The sequence below is a fragment of the Xenopus laevis genome, chromosome 8L, assembly GCF_017654675.1.
Source record: "Xenopus laevis strain J_2021 chromosome 8L, Xenopus_laevis_v10.1, whole genome shotgun sequence".
NCBI lineage: Eukaryota > Metazoa > Chordata > Amphibia > Anura > Pipidae > Xenopus > Xenopus laevis.
The window spans coordinates 6,271,574-6,288,517 of NC_054385.1; the positions used below are offsets into that span (position 1 = coordinate 6,271,574).

At 42.5% G+C, this 16,944-nt stretch overlaps 1 protein-coding gene across 8 annotated transcripts in view; it reads left to right on the forward strand.

The window, feature by feature from the left end:
- The window catches only part of LOC108698203 (disabled homolog 2-interacting protein), a 253,072-nt gene that overhangs the window by 54,333 nt on the left and 181,795 nt on the right, over window positions 1-16,944 (forward strand). Inside the window, exon 1 of one of the 8 annotated variants that reach the window (XM_041572373.1) lies at window positions 16,070-16,582. The exons of the other annotated variants lie outside the window; for them this stretch is intronic. Within the exon in view, the coding sequence (XP_041428307.1) occupies window positions 16,462-16,582 (121 nt within the window). The 5' untranslated portion in view covers window positions 16,070-16,461. Of the gene's footprint in view, window positions 1-16,069; window positions 16,583-16,944 lie in introns of those variants that run through there. 8 annotated transcript variants of the gene reach the window in all.

Below are 16,944 nucleotides of genomic sequence, written 5' to 3' on the forward strand. Positions count from 1 at the left end.
GAATGCATTTTCATCAAAAGTCCTGAGCTCATGTTAAACAATGGTCTATAGCTGTGTGCTGCCCTTGTACATATTTCTGTTATAGGGTGGCCAAATTGCCATTAAGAATAGCAGAAGACCTGCTTACCCTTTATGACCTATTTACTTCATGTTGGGGAGCTACAGAGAGGCAAGGCATCCGTTGATAATACTGTTATCTTACCTGGCCTCTACTCTTATTGCAAATGTATTCCTCAAGTGGGACCAGTTATATAGGTGCATGTGGATGAGCCAATCAGTGTTTCGTCACACCAATTGATAGGAGCAGTCAGAATTCCATTCTATTTGAAAATTGTATTACCGATTGCCCTTGGCAGAGTTAGAACCTATGTGCCTAATTGTAAATAATTGCATGGACTCTAAAAATAACAGAGATACTTACTGGAAGGTATTGATTTTATTTCTTTTCACATTTAAAGATAGTAGACTCACATTGTTCTTTCTCTCATATCTCATGCTGAAACTATGTAGGCTAAGGAATTTAAAGGGTAACTAGATGGAGAGTGAGGGTAGGCAGTAGGTAGATCAATTTAGCTGGACAGAGGTAAAGGGGAGGCCGGAGGTAGATTAGCTGCCAGATGGGATAAAGGAGGAATAAAGTAGATTAGCTGGAATCCATGAAGGGAGATTGGAGGCAGATGGTTGAGAAGCTAAGGAAGAAAAGAGGCAGGAGGTAGATGAGATGGGCTGGATAAAGGGAGACAAGAGATACAGTAGAAAAGATGGGTTTGACATAGGGTAAAGGGAGGCAGGAGATAGATAAGATGGGCTGGACAGAGGGAGAAGAATGGCAGGAGGTAGATAAGGTGGGCTTGTGAGAAGAAGAGAGGCAGGAGGTAGATAAGATGAGCTGGTGAGAAGAAGAGAGGCAGGAGGTAGATAAAATGAGCTGGTGAGAAGAAGAGAGGCAGGAGGTAGATAAGATGAGCTGGTGAGAAGAAGAGAGGCAGGAGGTAGATAAGATGGGCTGGACAGAGGGAGAAGAATGGCAGGAGGTAGATAAGATGAGCTGGTGAGAAGAAGAGAGGCAGGGGGTAGATAAGATGGGCTGGACAGAGGGAAGAAAGGCAGGGGGTAGATAAGATGAGCTGGTGAGAAGAAGAGAGGCAGGAGGTAGATAAGATGGGCTGGACAGACGGAAGAAAGGCAGGGGGTAGATAAGATGAGCTGGTGAGAAGAAGAGAGGCAGGAGGTAGATAAGATGGGCTGGACAGAGGGAGAAGAGAGGCAGGAGGTAGATAAGATGAGCTGGTGAGAAGAAGAGAGGCAGGAGGTAGATAAGATGGGCTGGACAGAGGGAGAAGAGAGGCAGGAGGTAGATAAGATGGGCTGGACAGAGGGAAGAAAGGCAGGGGGTAGATAAGATGAGCTGGTGAGAAGAAGAGAGGCATGACTCAGGAGGTAGATTGGCTGGGCTTTAGATAGAATATAAATGCCAGAGCTTGGTAAATTGTGCTGAATTGATTTAGATTAATGGAGAAGAGGGAGATCACTAGCTAGAAAGGCAGAATTTACACTGCCACTCTGGAGATGTACAAATACTTCTTCTGCTGGTGTCAAACTGTTCTGTTATATTCTCTCTAAATCTGAAATGATTCCAAGTCTGAGGTTCAAGTACATTTCCCAATCTCTCGTGAGCACACATTTCCATCTCTAAGCACAGCAAATAATTAGGAACCGAAGATGCGGCACAGACAGGCTGCTCATATGTAAGTCCAGTAAATACAAACCGGAATTAAACCCACAAGTCTGTTGGGCCTTGTGAAGATGAAGGACTGAGAACATTTCAATTGAAGTGTCCCTGAGAAATCGATTCTGTCCAAATTGTGTCTCGACTCACCACAGTAATTCAGGCCTGCGGAGTTTGCCGGGGTGAAAATCTATAGCAGCGGGAAGTTCCGGTGGCCATACATGGGCAGATCTGCTTAATTGGAGAGGTTGCCATGGCTGATAGACTGATCCAATCATCATACCCTAGGGCTCAACAATCAGATCACAACTCCAGGAATTCACGTGTTTGGAGCGAGGACTGCATCAATTAACTTTGCTATTAAAGCTGGCCAATTATTTGGTATTGGAGAAGGGCAGGAATTTCAACTCTTATCCCATCGAGCCCTTTATTTGGCCCTTATTAAAGAGAAAGTTCAATGGGAGCTAAAGCGTTGAGGGATGAACAATGTACACCAACCAATGAAAATGTATTCACCATTGTCCTTCCTGGGTGAATGAACTGAATATATTCTCCATCGATAAAGGCTTCATGTATCCAACACTATCTCCCTTCATGAGCCTGTTCCTAGTCAAGCCCTGGGGAGGGCAGCGCTGGAGCTTCGTTTGTGGCATGGAAACTGTTCTGTGTCTCAGATCATCTATTTTCCCCATTAACAATTGTTGACTTTCGATGCGTTGACTCATCCGGGCGACACGGCTAATTAGATAGGAACACGGAGGCGCATTGTGATTAAAGGAGAAGGAAAGCATTTTATTGGCAATAGATTAACCACAATAGTACAAGCTATAAGACTATATTTATTCTGCAGAATCATTACCATACAGCTCTAGAGCTCTGTTTGTTTAGAATAGCAGCTGCCATGTTAGCTTGGTGAGACATCACTTCCTGCCTGAGTCTCTCCCTGCTCACTCATAGCTCTGGACTCAGATTACAACAGGCAGAGGAACAAACTGAGCATGCTCAAGCCCTAGCCCTGGAGGTTTAAGCTGAAAACAGGAAGTCTGATACAGAAGCCCATGAGTACACAATAGAAGGAAAGAAATGTGATGTGAGACAGAGGACTCAGAGCAGCATTACTTTGAGGGTTAACTGGTATATTTATATAGACCTTTCTGATAAAACGTACTTAATTTTAGCCTTTCCTTCTCCCTTAACTCCAATCCAAGCAGGTGTCGGGGCTGGAGAGATACAGTTGCGGCATAGTCATATGTACAGACTGGGGCAACTTTAGGGCAACGGCAAGCCAGACCAATGTGAGGCCTGAGAATCTCCTTCATTCTATAATTATATTATAACTTGCCCATGAAACATGGGCAAACACATCGGGATTGTTCTATCAGCTTTGTGCTTGTGCTGGGCCTGGCCACCTTCTCCAGCTCGGGACTAAATTCTGCCTTGTGACAGTTACAATATATATTATATATATGTCTGTGTGTATAGTCCTGTATCTCTGGCACGGCTCCTGTAGAGACAAAGGCAGTGATTTTACTTTCTGGCTTCCAGAAATAGAACGTGGGGCGACCTCAAGGTCTGTGCGTCCCCCTGGGGTACGTCTTCATCTGGCAGAATCACAGGCGTCTGTATGAAAGAGCCGGCCAGGCAATTATTCCAAGGGGAAAGTGTTCATTAATGTCAGCCATATACAGTATATATATATATATTATACATACAGTATCTGCGGCCTCTTATGATTAACATACAGGAGTAATTAGTTTGATAGGACATGAGGCTCTGGATGTTGAAAGTACCTCTGTTTCTAATATCAGGTGTAGCTCCAAGCACTTGTACCTACTCATGCGCAATTTGTGCCTATTCCTGAGGCTGATAGAAGAGTGTGGGTCTGCCAGTCCTGATATGCTGAATGCCTGTGAGCGAGAGCTGCCATGGTGCTTGCCTTGCCCATAGGAAATAGTGTAGAGACATACAGCACTGACATAAAGACCATAATAGTACCGGAGACTGAAATAATAATCAATAACGGAATAATCCCCAGTCATAAATCAGTGGGACGGGAATAGTTTTGGTGCCATACAGGGGCCAATGGGCTGCTGGTTAGATCACGAATCAATGAATTAACATCCATTATCATGTATATAAATATATGTACCCTTCCACTTTGCTAATAGCTTGTATAAAAAGCCATATCATTCATATACACCAGCAAAGGTATTCCCCTGTACTAACCACAATTCTATAATAATAATAATAATATTAATAATAATAATACAGGCAGGTCTGTAAGTAGAAACAATATTTCTTGTAAATCTGCCCAAGTGGGAAATATTATAATCTCTTATTTGTGTGCCTTTAATTAGTCTATAAATACAAGCTAGAGACAAGACGCAGCATTTTTTTCCAGCTTTCAAATGGGGTCACTGACCCCATCTAAAAAAAACAAATGCTCTGTAAGGCTACAAATGTATTGTTATTGCTACTTTTTATTTCTATTCAGGCCTCTCTTATTCATATTCCAGTCTCGTATTCAAATCAATGCATGGTTGCTAGGGGAATTTGGGCCCTAGCAACTAGATTTTATTTTTGAAATTACAAACTGGAGAGCTGCTGAATAAAAAGCTAAATAACTCAAAAACCACAAATAATAAAAAATTAAGACCAATTGCAAATTGTCTCAAAATATCCCTCTCTACATCATACTAAAATTGAATTTAAAGGTGAACGACCCCTTCAAGTCTGTGCATCATACATTTGACTAAGGTTGATGCCCACATACTTTTCTTGCAGTTTTATTCGCCTTCTACCCACAGTGTTGCTGGGAGGGTTTGCACAGCTGTAATTGGCACAATTGATGACGTTCGGATCTTTCGACGGCGAGTTCTATGTTTGGATCTGACAAGTCCGGGAATGAAGCGACACAATAGCTGATCAGGAGCAGCGGCAGCTGCAAGTTATTTTCCCTGTCCCCCCCAATGACCCAACTGTTTCTTTTTAGCAAGTGGTGCATCTGTTTTGCCGTATCTGCTAAATAGCAGCAGCATATGCCGTCTCGTCCTGCACCCCGGCACCCACATGCTCTGCCCAACCTCCTGTTCTTTTTGCTTTAAGCCTCCAATCAGTAGTTACACCAGTCAGCAAAGAAACACAGTCGCTAATTACATGTAACAGAGACATGAAGAAATGTTCCTGTTTATTCCTGTTTATTCCTGCCATGGCCGGGCAGGATGCCTATTAAAGGGAAAGTAGAAATGTAGACAGGACAGGAGAGCCTTATGAGTTGCTTTGAGTTCGACACTCTTTTGCCCTGTGGGTCCCATCTCATTTTATTGGGATAATAAGAAGACAATTCTCCTTTAAACTTTAATTTATTTAACCCTCTCAATATATGTATCATATATAGAGTATTTCCTTATATCCTTACATGGTAGTACTCTCAATATCCAGTCTCTAGCCCCAGCCACTCACTACCCCATACTCACTACCCATCTACAAACCACCCTGTCTATTCACTGTCTACTCACTGTCTAACTCAAATTACAAGATTCTCTATGTACACTGCCCAGTCCCATGCCTACTGACCCACTAACTGTGCAGTCCCATTCTCATACCACCCTGTCAATTCAATGTCTAACCCTCACCACAAGATTATCCATCCACACACATCCCAGACTCAGTTGCATGCCACCCAATACACTTATTTCCCAATCCCATGCCAACCCTACCTACTCACTGCCCATCCCTAGTTACATGGTACCTTGTCTACTCACAGTCTAACCCACATCACAAAGTTCTCTATCCACCCACTGCCCAGTCCTAATCCAATGCTACTCAATTTACTTTGCATCCCTACCTAACACATGGTATAATTTCCACTCACTGTGTGTCCTTATCTTGTGTTGCGCTGTGTTCTCACTATCTAACCCTAATAACAAGGATCTGTAGTCACCCACTGCCCAGCCCCAATTCCATGCCACCCTATCCACTCCCTGCCCAACCAGTCTCATGCCACCCTATCCATTCATTGCCCAACCAGTCTCATGCCACCCTATCCATTCATTGCCCAACCAGTCTCATGCCACCCTATCCATTCATTGCCCAACCAGTCTCATGCCACCCTATCCATTCATTGCCCAACCAGTCTCATGCCACCCTATCCATTCATTGCCCAACCAGTCTCATGCCACCCTATCCATTCATTGCCCAACAAGTCTCAAAATACCATCTACTCCCTCCCCCACCAGTCTCATGCCACCCTATCCAGTCATTGCCCAACCAGTCTCGTGCCACCCGGTCTACTCCTTGCCCAACCAGTCTCATGCCACCCTATCCACTCATTGCCCCACCAGTCTCATGCCACCCTGTCTACTCCTTGCCCAGTCTCATGCCACCCTGTCTACTCCTTGCCCAGTCTCATGCCACCCTGTCTACTCACTGCCCAGTCCCACATATTCCTGACATGGGCAAAATGCTCTAGACAAAAAGGGGGGTGCCTTGATTGATGTGTCAGTAAGATTATAAATCAGTGATACCCCTGAGATGTGAAATGTGAAACAAATCTATATATTGTTATATATATTGTTGTATTACAAAAATAATGAAGTGTCCCAGAGAGAACAGAGGGTAAAGCAGGGCAAGATGGAGACAGCAGTGACATGACCCCTCTTTGTGCTGTAATGTGGCCAATGAGAGAGACTTCTGGGGCCATTTGTATAAATCTGCCACTTCCATACTGTTTGCGAGGGGGGGGGATAAATGGAGACTCATGTCCTGCACAAATATATAGTCATGGGGGGTCCTGGTTCTGATTCAGAGTAGAGTAGAGTAGTAGAGCTGCTGGTGCAAATGATAATGATGATGATGATAATAATAATAATAATAATAATAATAATAATAATAATAATGGAGTCTATTCTATTTCTTATATCCCTTTATAAAACAGCTCTGCTTCTTTCCTGCAGGGGGCAGCATTGCTACAGAAATGGCCAGTAACTTATAACTGATCCACAAAGAAGCAAATTCTGGCAATTTCAGACAATTTTCAGAAAAATTCCTTTCCCAACCGATTGCATCTGCCTCTGCGGCGATAGCTCGGCTCCTTTTTTTCGTCAGAGCCAATAGGGTCCGTGAGGGAAAATAAATTATTGAGGAGAGAGAGAGGATGGGGGGGGGAGGAAAGTGATTGTGAGTGAGGAGCAGAAATTCCACTATATATGTATATGTATTCAAATACCACCACACGGCGTCTCCGGGGAACGTATGAGTCATTTTCAGGCGCTGAAATTCACTTAAATGGCGCGTTTATTTCAGCAAGTCTTTGAGCTGAGCTTATAAGTGATTTGTGCCCAGAACATGCCAATGTCTTTGTCCAGACTATCAGCCGCAGCGATTGTGTGATGGTTTCATAAATAAGACTCTTTAGGGGTACTGTCTAGTCTGGTGTTATGGAGACTCAGATGATACAAGGAACACCCCCAAATGACTCCCATTGGGTGATTTCCCCAGAACTGACAGTTGGGTGGGAAGACATTTTTGCCTCACCTATTACCTGCATTAGGCTGTCACCCCCAAATCACAACTAATCACAACCAGACACAACAAATCTGGTATTAGAAATGAGGATTATGAACATTAAATGAGGTGCCCAAATAGATTATGGCATGGGTGGGGTTATTAGGGGTACTGTCCAGTCTGGTCTTATGGAGACTCAGATGATACCCCCACCCCAAATGACTCCCATTGGGTGATTGCCCGATTGCAGAAATTGCTACTAGAATCATTTGCCTTCTTCTCTTGACTCTTTTCAGCTTTTTAATGGGGGGTCACTGACCCCATCTAAAAAAACAAATGCTCTGTACGGCTACTTTTTTTTCTGTATTGCTACTTTTTATTATTAATCTTTCTATTCAGGCCCCTCTCCTATTCATATTCCAGTCTCTCGTTCAAATCAATGCATGGTTGCTAGGGGAATTTGAAGCGTAGCAACCGGGTGGCTGAAACTGCAAACTGGAGAGCGGCTGAATAAAAAGCTAAATAAGTCAAAAACCAGAATTAATAAAAAATGAAGAGCGATTGCAAATGGTCTCAGAATATCCGTCTCTACATCATACTGACGACCTTCACCTCTTATCGTTGAGCAGCAAAGGAAGATCTCATTATCAGTGCGGTTGAAGTTGTAACAAATTGAAGGTGGTAATAGGATCTCAGCCAACTTTTCTTATAGACTTTTCTTATTTGCCACCTTCTTGGCTCGCTCAGCGCATTGATTTTCTCTGGCTCCCCTCCCATGGAAAGCGCAGGAGAATGAAAACCCGCAGAAAGCTTTATAAATTCACTAATCACGCGGAGATTTGTAGGGAAAACGGCCGAGAAGAGACACTTTCCCCCAAGCACAGGAGCTAATTATACTGGACCCTCTAATGTATCTTTATTCTGGGGGTTCACAGTATAAGAGTAATTGATTCAGGGGGGAAGTATTGCCTCGTACCAGAGAGATGTTCTAGAGATTTCCCTGCAGCAGTTGCCTGATAGAATTGATAGCTTTGTCACCTGCACTACCACTTGTCACCAGTATTACCAGGAGGCAGTATATAATATAAAGCTATACACACACATATTCATATAACTTGCCTTGGTGCAGCCCCTAATTACTTTCAAATGACTCCCCCACCTGATCTAAACGTCGGCTTAAAAACAAGCTTTGAAATGAGAAATTAGAGGGACGCAGGGCCGTGATATTCTTGCCATATGTCGGCTGCCATTCATTAGTCGCTGTTTTTGTAGGTTTTAAAGCCCCGGGAGGCTCCCTTAAATGGGTGGCTCACCTTGAATTTAACTTTTATTGTAATAGGCTAATTCTAAGCAACTTTTTAATTAGTCTTCATTATTTATTTTTTATCATTTCAAATGATTTGCTGTCTTCTTCTGACTCTTTCCAGCTTTCAAATGGGGGTCACTGACCCCATCTAAAAATCAAATGCTCTGTAAGGCTACACATGTATTATTATTGCTACTTTTTATTACTCATCTTCTATTCAGGCCTCTCCTATTCATTTTCAAATCAATGCATGGTTGCTAGGGGGATTAGGACCCTAGCAACCAGATGGCTGAAATTACAAACCAGAGAGCTGCTGAATAAAAACCTAAATAAGTCAAAAATCACAAATAATAAAAAATTAAAAACAATTGCAAATTGTCTCAGCATAGCCCTCTCTACATCATACTAAAAGGAGTATAGTCCACCCAAAAAAAAATGAATTGAAAGTTCAGCCATCAGTCCAAATTCCCCTAGCAACATGCATGGATTTGAATATGAATAGGAGAAGGCTAAATAGAAAGACAAGTACAGATATGGAACCTGTTATCCAGAATGGATTCAGGGGGGCTTTCTGTATAACGGATCTTTCCATAATTTGGATCTTCATACCTTAAGTCTACTAGAAAATCATATAAACATGAAATAAACCCAATAGGCTGGTTTTGCTTCCAATAAGGATTAATTATATCTTAGTTGGGATCAAGTACAATGGACTGTTTTATTATTACACAGAAAAAGGAAATTATTTTTAAGAATTTGGATTATTTGGATAAAATGGAGTCTATGGGAGATGGTCTTATAATAATATATAATAATAATTATATAATAATATAATAATAATAATTCGGATACCTGTACTAAAAAGTAACAATAGCAGTAAATTTGTAGACTTACAAAGTATTTGTTATTTTAGATGGGGTCAGTGACCCTGATTTGAAGAGTCAGTAGAAGGAAAATCATTCTAAAACTTTAAAAAAATAAAAAAATAAGGGCATTTGAAACGTTGCTTAGAATTAGCCAATATATAACATACTAAAAGTTAATGTAAAAGTGAACCATCCTCAGTAAAGCAAAGGGGGGATCACTGGGTAGCGGAAGAGAACGAGGAGCACCAGCCCAATATCTTTGGAAGAGCCTAGAATTACTGGAGAGTACAACCAATATACTGTATATATGTGTGTGTGTCTGTATGTATACATATTATACACAAGAGCCATGAATATCCTGTAAATTATATCCTTATAAATGGGGCTTAGTGAGGTCATTTCTGTCACATGACTGAAACGTGTTTGTTATAATAAGTAAAGTATATCCTGTTGCAAAATAAATATATTTATATTATAAATATAATATAATATTAGAAGTAACCTCAGAGTTCCATGACCTGTATAAGAACACTATGGCCATGGCACTCCTCTTTAACTTATAATATCCTTATATTTTACAAGAGGGGGTACTTTATTCACTATATAATAGACAAGAGCCATGAATATCCTGTATAAACGGTGCTTAGTGATATCATCGGTTATAATCAGAGCTTAGTGATGTCATTGGTTATAATCAGAACTTAGTGATGTGATTTCTGTCACATGACTCACTGAAACTTGTGTATTATAATAAATAAAGTACCCCCAGTTGCAAAATATAAGGATATAAGAAGTAACCTCAGAGCTCCATGACCTGTATAAAAACATTATGGTCATGGCGCTCCTCTGTAACTTATAATATCCTTATATTTTACAAGAGGGGGTTACTTTAGTCACTATATAATACATAAAAGCCATGAATATCTTGTAAATGATATCCTTATAAATGGTGAGTTCTGATGTCATCAGTTATAAACGGTGCGTTCTGATGTCATTTCTGTCACATGACTCACTGAAACTTGTGTGTTATAATAAATAAAGTACCCCCTGTTGCAAAATATAAGGATATTAGAAGTAAGCTCAGAGTCCCATGACCTGTATAAAAACACTATGGTCATGGAGCTCCTCTGTAACTTATAATATCCTTATATTTAACAAGAGGGGGTACTTTATTCACTATATTATATTTCCATTTTTTTTCATGACCCTCTCTGTGCACCTAATAAATGGCGTGATACAAAGTTGCATCTCGGCGCTGTAATTAATTGAAGTGTTCCGGCTCCAGTGCACAGACTCAGTACAACGTCCCGTGCAATTTAATAAGAAAACTCTGTGTTCCCGACAGTTGCACTCACTTTGTATTACACAAAACGAAAGGTACTGGCGGTGGAGTCCTTTGACTGCGGCTTCTGCCTTCACGCTGGTAACCGGCGGCCCCGGCGCTTCTGAATCACCCACCAAATGTATCCGAAAATCAGTGACAGAATTAATTAAGAGCATCTCTAGGGAGTCGCGACGCAGGCTTGAAATGCGACGTCTGCCAGCGCCTGACAGCAAAATGCTGCATTATGATAATGGCTTTACAGGGAAAAAAAAACTCCACTTTATATTCTCTTGGCTAATGGAATCCTGAAAATTAAAATATGTCTTTGTCCGCTAGGCGGCGCTGCTCTATTACATACTATGGTCTCCGTCTCTCACACACACTTATATTTAAATGCAAATTATTAACGGTAGGAATCTACAGTCTGTATAAAGTCAGTATAAATAAAAAGCAAATGTAAGTTTTGTAGCAACATGAGGTTTTTCGTGCCCCGGGGCTTCCTGCGATTGGCTGATCAGATTTTCCAGACCTTTCATCTCTCTCTCTCCTCTGGAAACTGCTCTGGAAACAGCCCAGAGGTTTCACTTAGTAACTCCTATAATACATCTGTCATCCTTACGACTCGGTTAGGGGGGTTTTGTAGGCGCTGGAGCACCCCGGGGGAAAGGTTACTGAAAATCCTTTCGTAGCTTTTTACTGATAGAGTATGTGATAGAATGGCTACTTCTAAGCAACTTTCCCATTGGTCTCCATTTTTTTATTTTTATCGTTTTTTAAATTAATTTCCTTTTCAGCTTTCAGATAGGGGTCACTGACCCCATCTGCTTGCTACCTTTTATTACTCCTCTTTCTATTCAGGCCTCTCCTATTCATATTCCAGTCTCTTATTCAAATCAGTGCATGGTTGATAGGATAACTTGGACCCTAGCAACCAGCTGAAAATACAAACAGGAGAGCTGCTGAATAAAAAAGCTAAATAAGTCAAAAACCACAAGTAATAAAAAATGAAAACCAATTGCAAATATCACTCTCTATGTCATACTAACAGTTCATTTAAAGGTGTACAGCCCCTTAAGGACTTCAGTAGGTCTAGGATAGTGATGGGCGAATTAATTCACGCCGAATTTCCACGTTTTTAAAAAATTGGGACGCACGTCCGAAATGTCGCTCACCTCAAAACCGTTGCGCGTCACCACTATTCGTCTTTAACGGCGGTATCAAAATTTGAATTTGAGTTTCGCAAAGTTTTCAGCATTTCGCAAATTTCGTGAAACGGGAGAAATTCGCCCATCATTAGTCTAGGAGCATGCTCAGTAAAAGTTGAAGAAACTTTTTTCAAATTATAAGACTTCGATAACGGGGCTAATTTATAAAAAGTGGGCAAATTTGCACTTGGGCAGTAACCCATGGCAACCAATCAGATGCTCGCTTTCAGTCCTCAAAATGTGGCTGGCTGTAAAAAAAAAACCTAATCACTGATTGGTTGCTATCGGTTACTGCCCAGGTGCAAATTTGCCCACTGTTTATAAATGAAACACAGTAGTACGTCTTATACTCACTGAGTAAGGGAACACAAACTTCAGGAATCAAGATTAAAGGGTGAATATACCATCTAAGTTGATTAATTCCATTTTAGGGTAACGCCGGAAACGGAGAAGAAATGGCTAGTGTATATAAGTACGGGCAAGTGGGTTTGTCCATCTTTGTGCAGAGTCACCTGGGTGTAGTTGTGTGGCCCTTATCTTTCTATGGGGACAGCTTGTGATAGGGACAACCCTTCCCTTATGTTTATCAAAAAAACAGCAGTTTTTTCCTTTTGTGCAGCAAAGACAACGATACTTGGATGAGGAAGTACAATTAGTAATATCAGCAACAACCCGACTCTAATGTTACTTGCACGGTGCTAAAAGCTGAGTGTTGGGTGCAAGTGCCCTTTAAGTAAAGCATAAAAGTGCTGATCCATATGTTCTGCCTCCCGGGTTCTGTTCCTCCGTTACTCACCTGACCCCCATGTTGGATCTATCACGGTGCAGATTGATACTGATTGTTATTACTTACTGTAGGAAACTCATTCCAACCAGGATCAACTACAACTCCCAGAAGTCCCTGCCAGCCCTCAGACAAAGTATGTATCATGTTATTGGCCGATTCTCTGCCCCCGCACGGCTCTCCTGGTGTTTCCCATTAAACTCCAGATGCGGTAAATTATATTTGCACTTGGCAAACGGCACAAAGCAGCACAGAAGGCACAGGGAGCTGATTGTTCTGCCTCCATAATGTAATATTTCTTAATAATGGTCCCCCCTGGCAAAAACTCAAATTCCCAACTTCTCTCCCCAGCAGAGACTAATCCTTATAATAAAAGGAGCATTTGACTTTTCTAAAGGAAGTTCTGTGGCTGGTCTGTGAGGCAAAGTCAGGGAATATGTTGGACCCCCTTCGGCAGTGGCCTGGCACACAAACTAACTCCTACCCAACTCCCCGCTCATCTCCTACAGGTACAACTGGGGAACAAGGATTTATTTTTTACTATGGAGGAAGCAGCCCACGTGGTCTGGGCCCTCCACTGGGCCTTCTGCCTCTATAGTTACTCCAGTGTCCTTCAACATTTACTCTGTGGTGCCAAGGCCTAGGCCAAAATACAGATTGTCAGTGGTCTGTATAGAAAGTAGGACTATTATTCCACTGTTAGTACAGGCACAATCTCTCCCTACTATACCTGCTATCCCACAGACACACTCCCTTCCCAGAGACTATTATCCACTGTTACTATAGACACCATCTCTCCCTACTATACCTGCTATCCCACAGACACACTCCCTTCCCAGAGACTATTATCCACTGTTACTATAGGCACCATCTCTCCCTACTATACCTGCTATCCCACAGTCACACTCCCTTCCCAGAGACTATTATCCACTGTTACTATAGGCACCATCTCTCCCTACTATACCTGCTATCCCACAGTCACACTCCCTTCCCAGAGACTATTATCCACTGTTACTATAGGCACCATCTCTCCCTACTATACCTGCTATCCCACAGTCACACTCCCTTCCCAGAGACTATTATCCACTGTTACTATAGACACCATCTCTCCCTACTATACCTGTTATCCCACAGTCACACTCCCTTCCCAGAGACTATTATCCACTGTTACTATAGGCACCATCTCTCCCTACTATACCTACTATCCCACAGTCACACTCCCTTCCCAGAGACTATTATCCCACTGTTACTATAGACACCATCTCTCCCTACTATACCTACTATCCCACAGTCACACTCCCTTCCCAGAGACCATTATCCCACTGTTACTATAGGCACCATCTCTCCCTACTATACCTGCTATCCAGGCCCGGACTGGCAATCTGTGGGTTCTGGCAAATGCCAGAGGGGCTGATGTAGGGTCCCATAGAAAGTTAACATATAGTGGGCTGGTAGGGGGCTGTTTGGGCCTCTGTGTACTTGGAATGGCAGGGCCTATTTTGACTCCCAGTCCAGGCCTGCTGCTATCCCACAGTCACACTCCCTTCACAGAGACTATTATCCACTGTTACTATAGACACCATCTCTCCCTACTATACCTGCTATCCCACAGTCACACTCCCTTCCCAGAGACTATTATCCACTGTTACTATAGGCTTCATCTCTCCCTACTATACCTGCTATCCCACAGTCACACTCCCTTCCCAGAGACTATTATCCACTGTTACTATAGGCACCATCTCTTCCTACTATACCTGCTATCCCACAGTCACACTCCCTTCCCAGAGACTATTATCCACTGTTACTATAGGCACCATCTCTCACTACTATACCTGCTATCCCACAGTTACACTCCCTTCCCAGAGACTATTATCCACTGTTACTATAGGCACCATCTCTCCCTACTATACCTGCTATCCCACAGTCACACTCCCTTCCCAGAGACTATTAACCACTGTTACTATAGGCACCATCTCTCCCTACTATACCTCAGTGACCCTAGTAACCAGTAGATCAATCAATCCATGGAGAGTGATTGTTGGCTTATTCTTCTGCGTAAATGTCATTGCAAATCCTCTATCTGGCTGTGTCTCCATGCACTGAGCCTTTTATTAGCTCTGGCTGTATATATATAATAAATATCATAAATATATAGCACTTGATCCCTTGCTGGAGCAGTCATGATTTCTGACATGGTTCTTAATCCCTTGTTTTATTGCTGTGTAGAGTTTTAGTGGGGTTTGGAAAGGTCAAGGGACAGAGCAAGACGTGGGCTGCGGAGCTACAGCTTCATGTAGGAAGAATGGGAAATCATGTGGCCCCTGCAGATGTAACTCTTTTCTACGTAAAATTGCAGAGTATGTGAATAGTAATGAAAAGTGATATGGGGGAGCGGGACTACAACTGTGTGAGAGAGTGTGTAGTAAGGCAAGATGTGTCAGGTGAAACAGCTGTAACATAAAGCAGTGGTTCGCCTTTTAGTACAGTATGTTATAGTATGGCTAATTCTAAGCAAGTTTTCAATTGGTCTTCATTATCTGATTATTCTTCTTCTGACACTTTCCAAATGGGGGTCACTGACCCCATCTAAAAAACATGCTCTGTACGGCTACATATGTATTGTTGTTATTGCTACTTTTTATTACTCATCTTTCTATTCAGCCCCTGTCCTATTCATATTCCAGTCTCTTATTCACATCAGTGCATGGTTTCTACTAACAGTAACTACTAACAGTTCATTTAAAGGCAAACAACCCCTTTAAGTGAAAATGCTGTTGATTTCACTTGAAACAGGCAACATGCCAAAGGCTGTCAGGGAATGCTGGGAGTTGAAGCTTCTCTTGAGAGTTGCAGTTGTGTTGAATTATAAGTATCCGGGAACCATGAGGGTTTTTTTGCACCCATTCCTTAGGGAGGGTGGTGTAACTTTACGGACTTGGGTCCCCCTTCCAAAATACACACACATGCACTCCCCCACTATTTAGGGCATCTCCATCATCACCATAAAAGCCTCTCCCTACTGGATAAATACAACGTAACTCAGCTGTGGCTGGACTATAACTCCCAGAATCCTCTTGTAACCTCTGACATTCCAGTATATAATCCAACCTCTCCAGGACACACCTCGGCACTTCTCAGCCAATCCAGGATAAAGGGGAGACAGGTGAGGGGCGGCAGATCAGTTTTGTATTTATGATTCTCTCATTATGTAATCGGAGAGGAAAGGGGAAGGGGTGGCATTTAATGCACCCAAACTTCTCACTTCAGCACATTCTCACGTTACACCCTGCAAGGGACTGGACAACATTTGGTGCACATTTCGTTGTTCCCCAGGGGTCACTATTGGGTTCCTCGTGGGAGCCTCTCTATTGAGCACATAAAAGCTCTGGCACACAGCTCTTTCATTGTGTGAAAGTCTCACCAGCCTGCGGATGTGTTTGTTTTTCTCTAACTCTGACAGATTTCCCAATTCACTCCATTCCAGCCCTGGACTCTTTCCAGCTCAACTTTCTCTTCCTGCGAGCTCTGCAGCGGAGCCCTTATCTACTGGAACCCCCAGCTCTGCAGCGGAGCAATGTTCTCTGCACAACTTCAGCTTGGTTTGGATGCAAGAAGCTGCCAACTTTTTCCTCTTCTGTGAGGGTTTTTCTTCCCCTTTAAACCCGTAGAGTGAAAGGTGGATAGAATTTGGGAGCTGGAGCTTTCAGTCCCTTGTCCCAGGAGAGTTGTGCCAAGAAACAGAATGTCTCTGAATGGCAGGAGAGGTTCGGGGAGACCCAGCTATTACTACAGGTTAATTGGTCGCTCCCAACTGCAGAGGCAACGCAGTCGCTCCAGGAGTCGCAACAGACCGGCCAGACGGGGTAATTAAACTGTTAATATGAGATGTCCTTCCTTGCGATAGTAAAGGCAAAGTCTGTTCATTGGAGTTCTAATACATGGTTAGAACTTGGCACAAAAAGCCTAAGAAAGTGAAAGTAACGGCACCCTTTCCTCAAATGGGAAGTGCAAGGCAAGGGAACATGCACACGGGGCAATTTCATTTCCTCAACTCTGTATCTCATGTATCTAGACCCGTGTGTATGTGTATATATATATATATATGTTTATATATTTGTAGGTATATTTGGGACATGCAGTGTTTCGAATGCTGCATCTTGTTGCACACAGATATCGCCTTATTGTTTTTTTGGATTCTGTATACTGACCCCACCTCCTTCCTGGT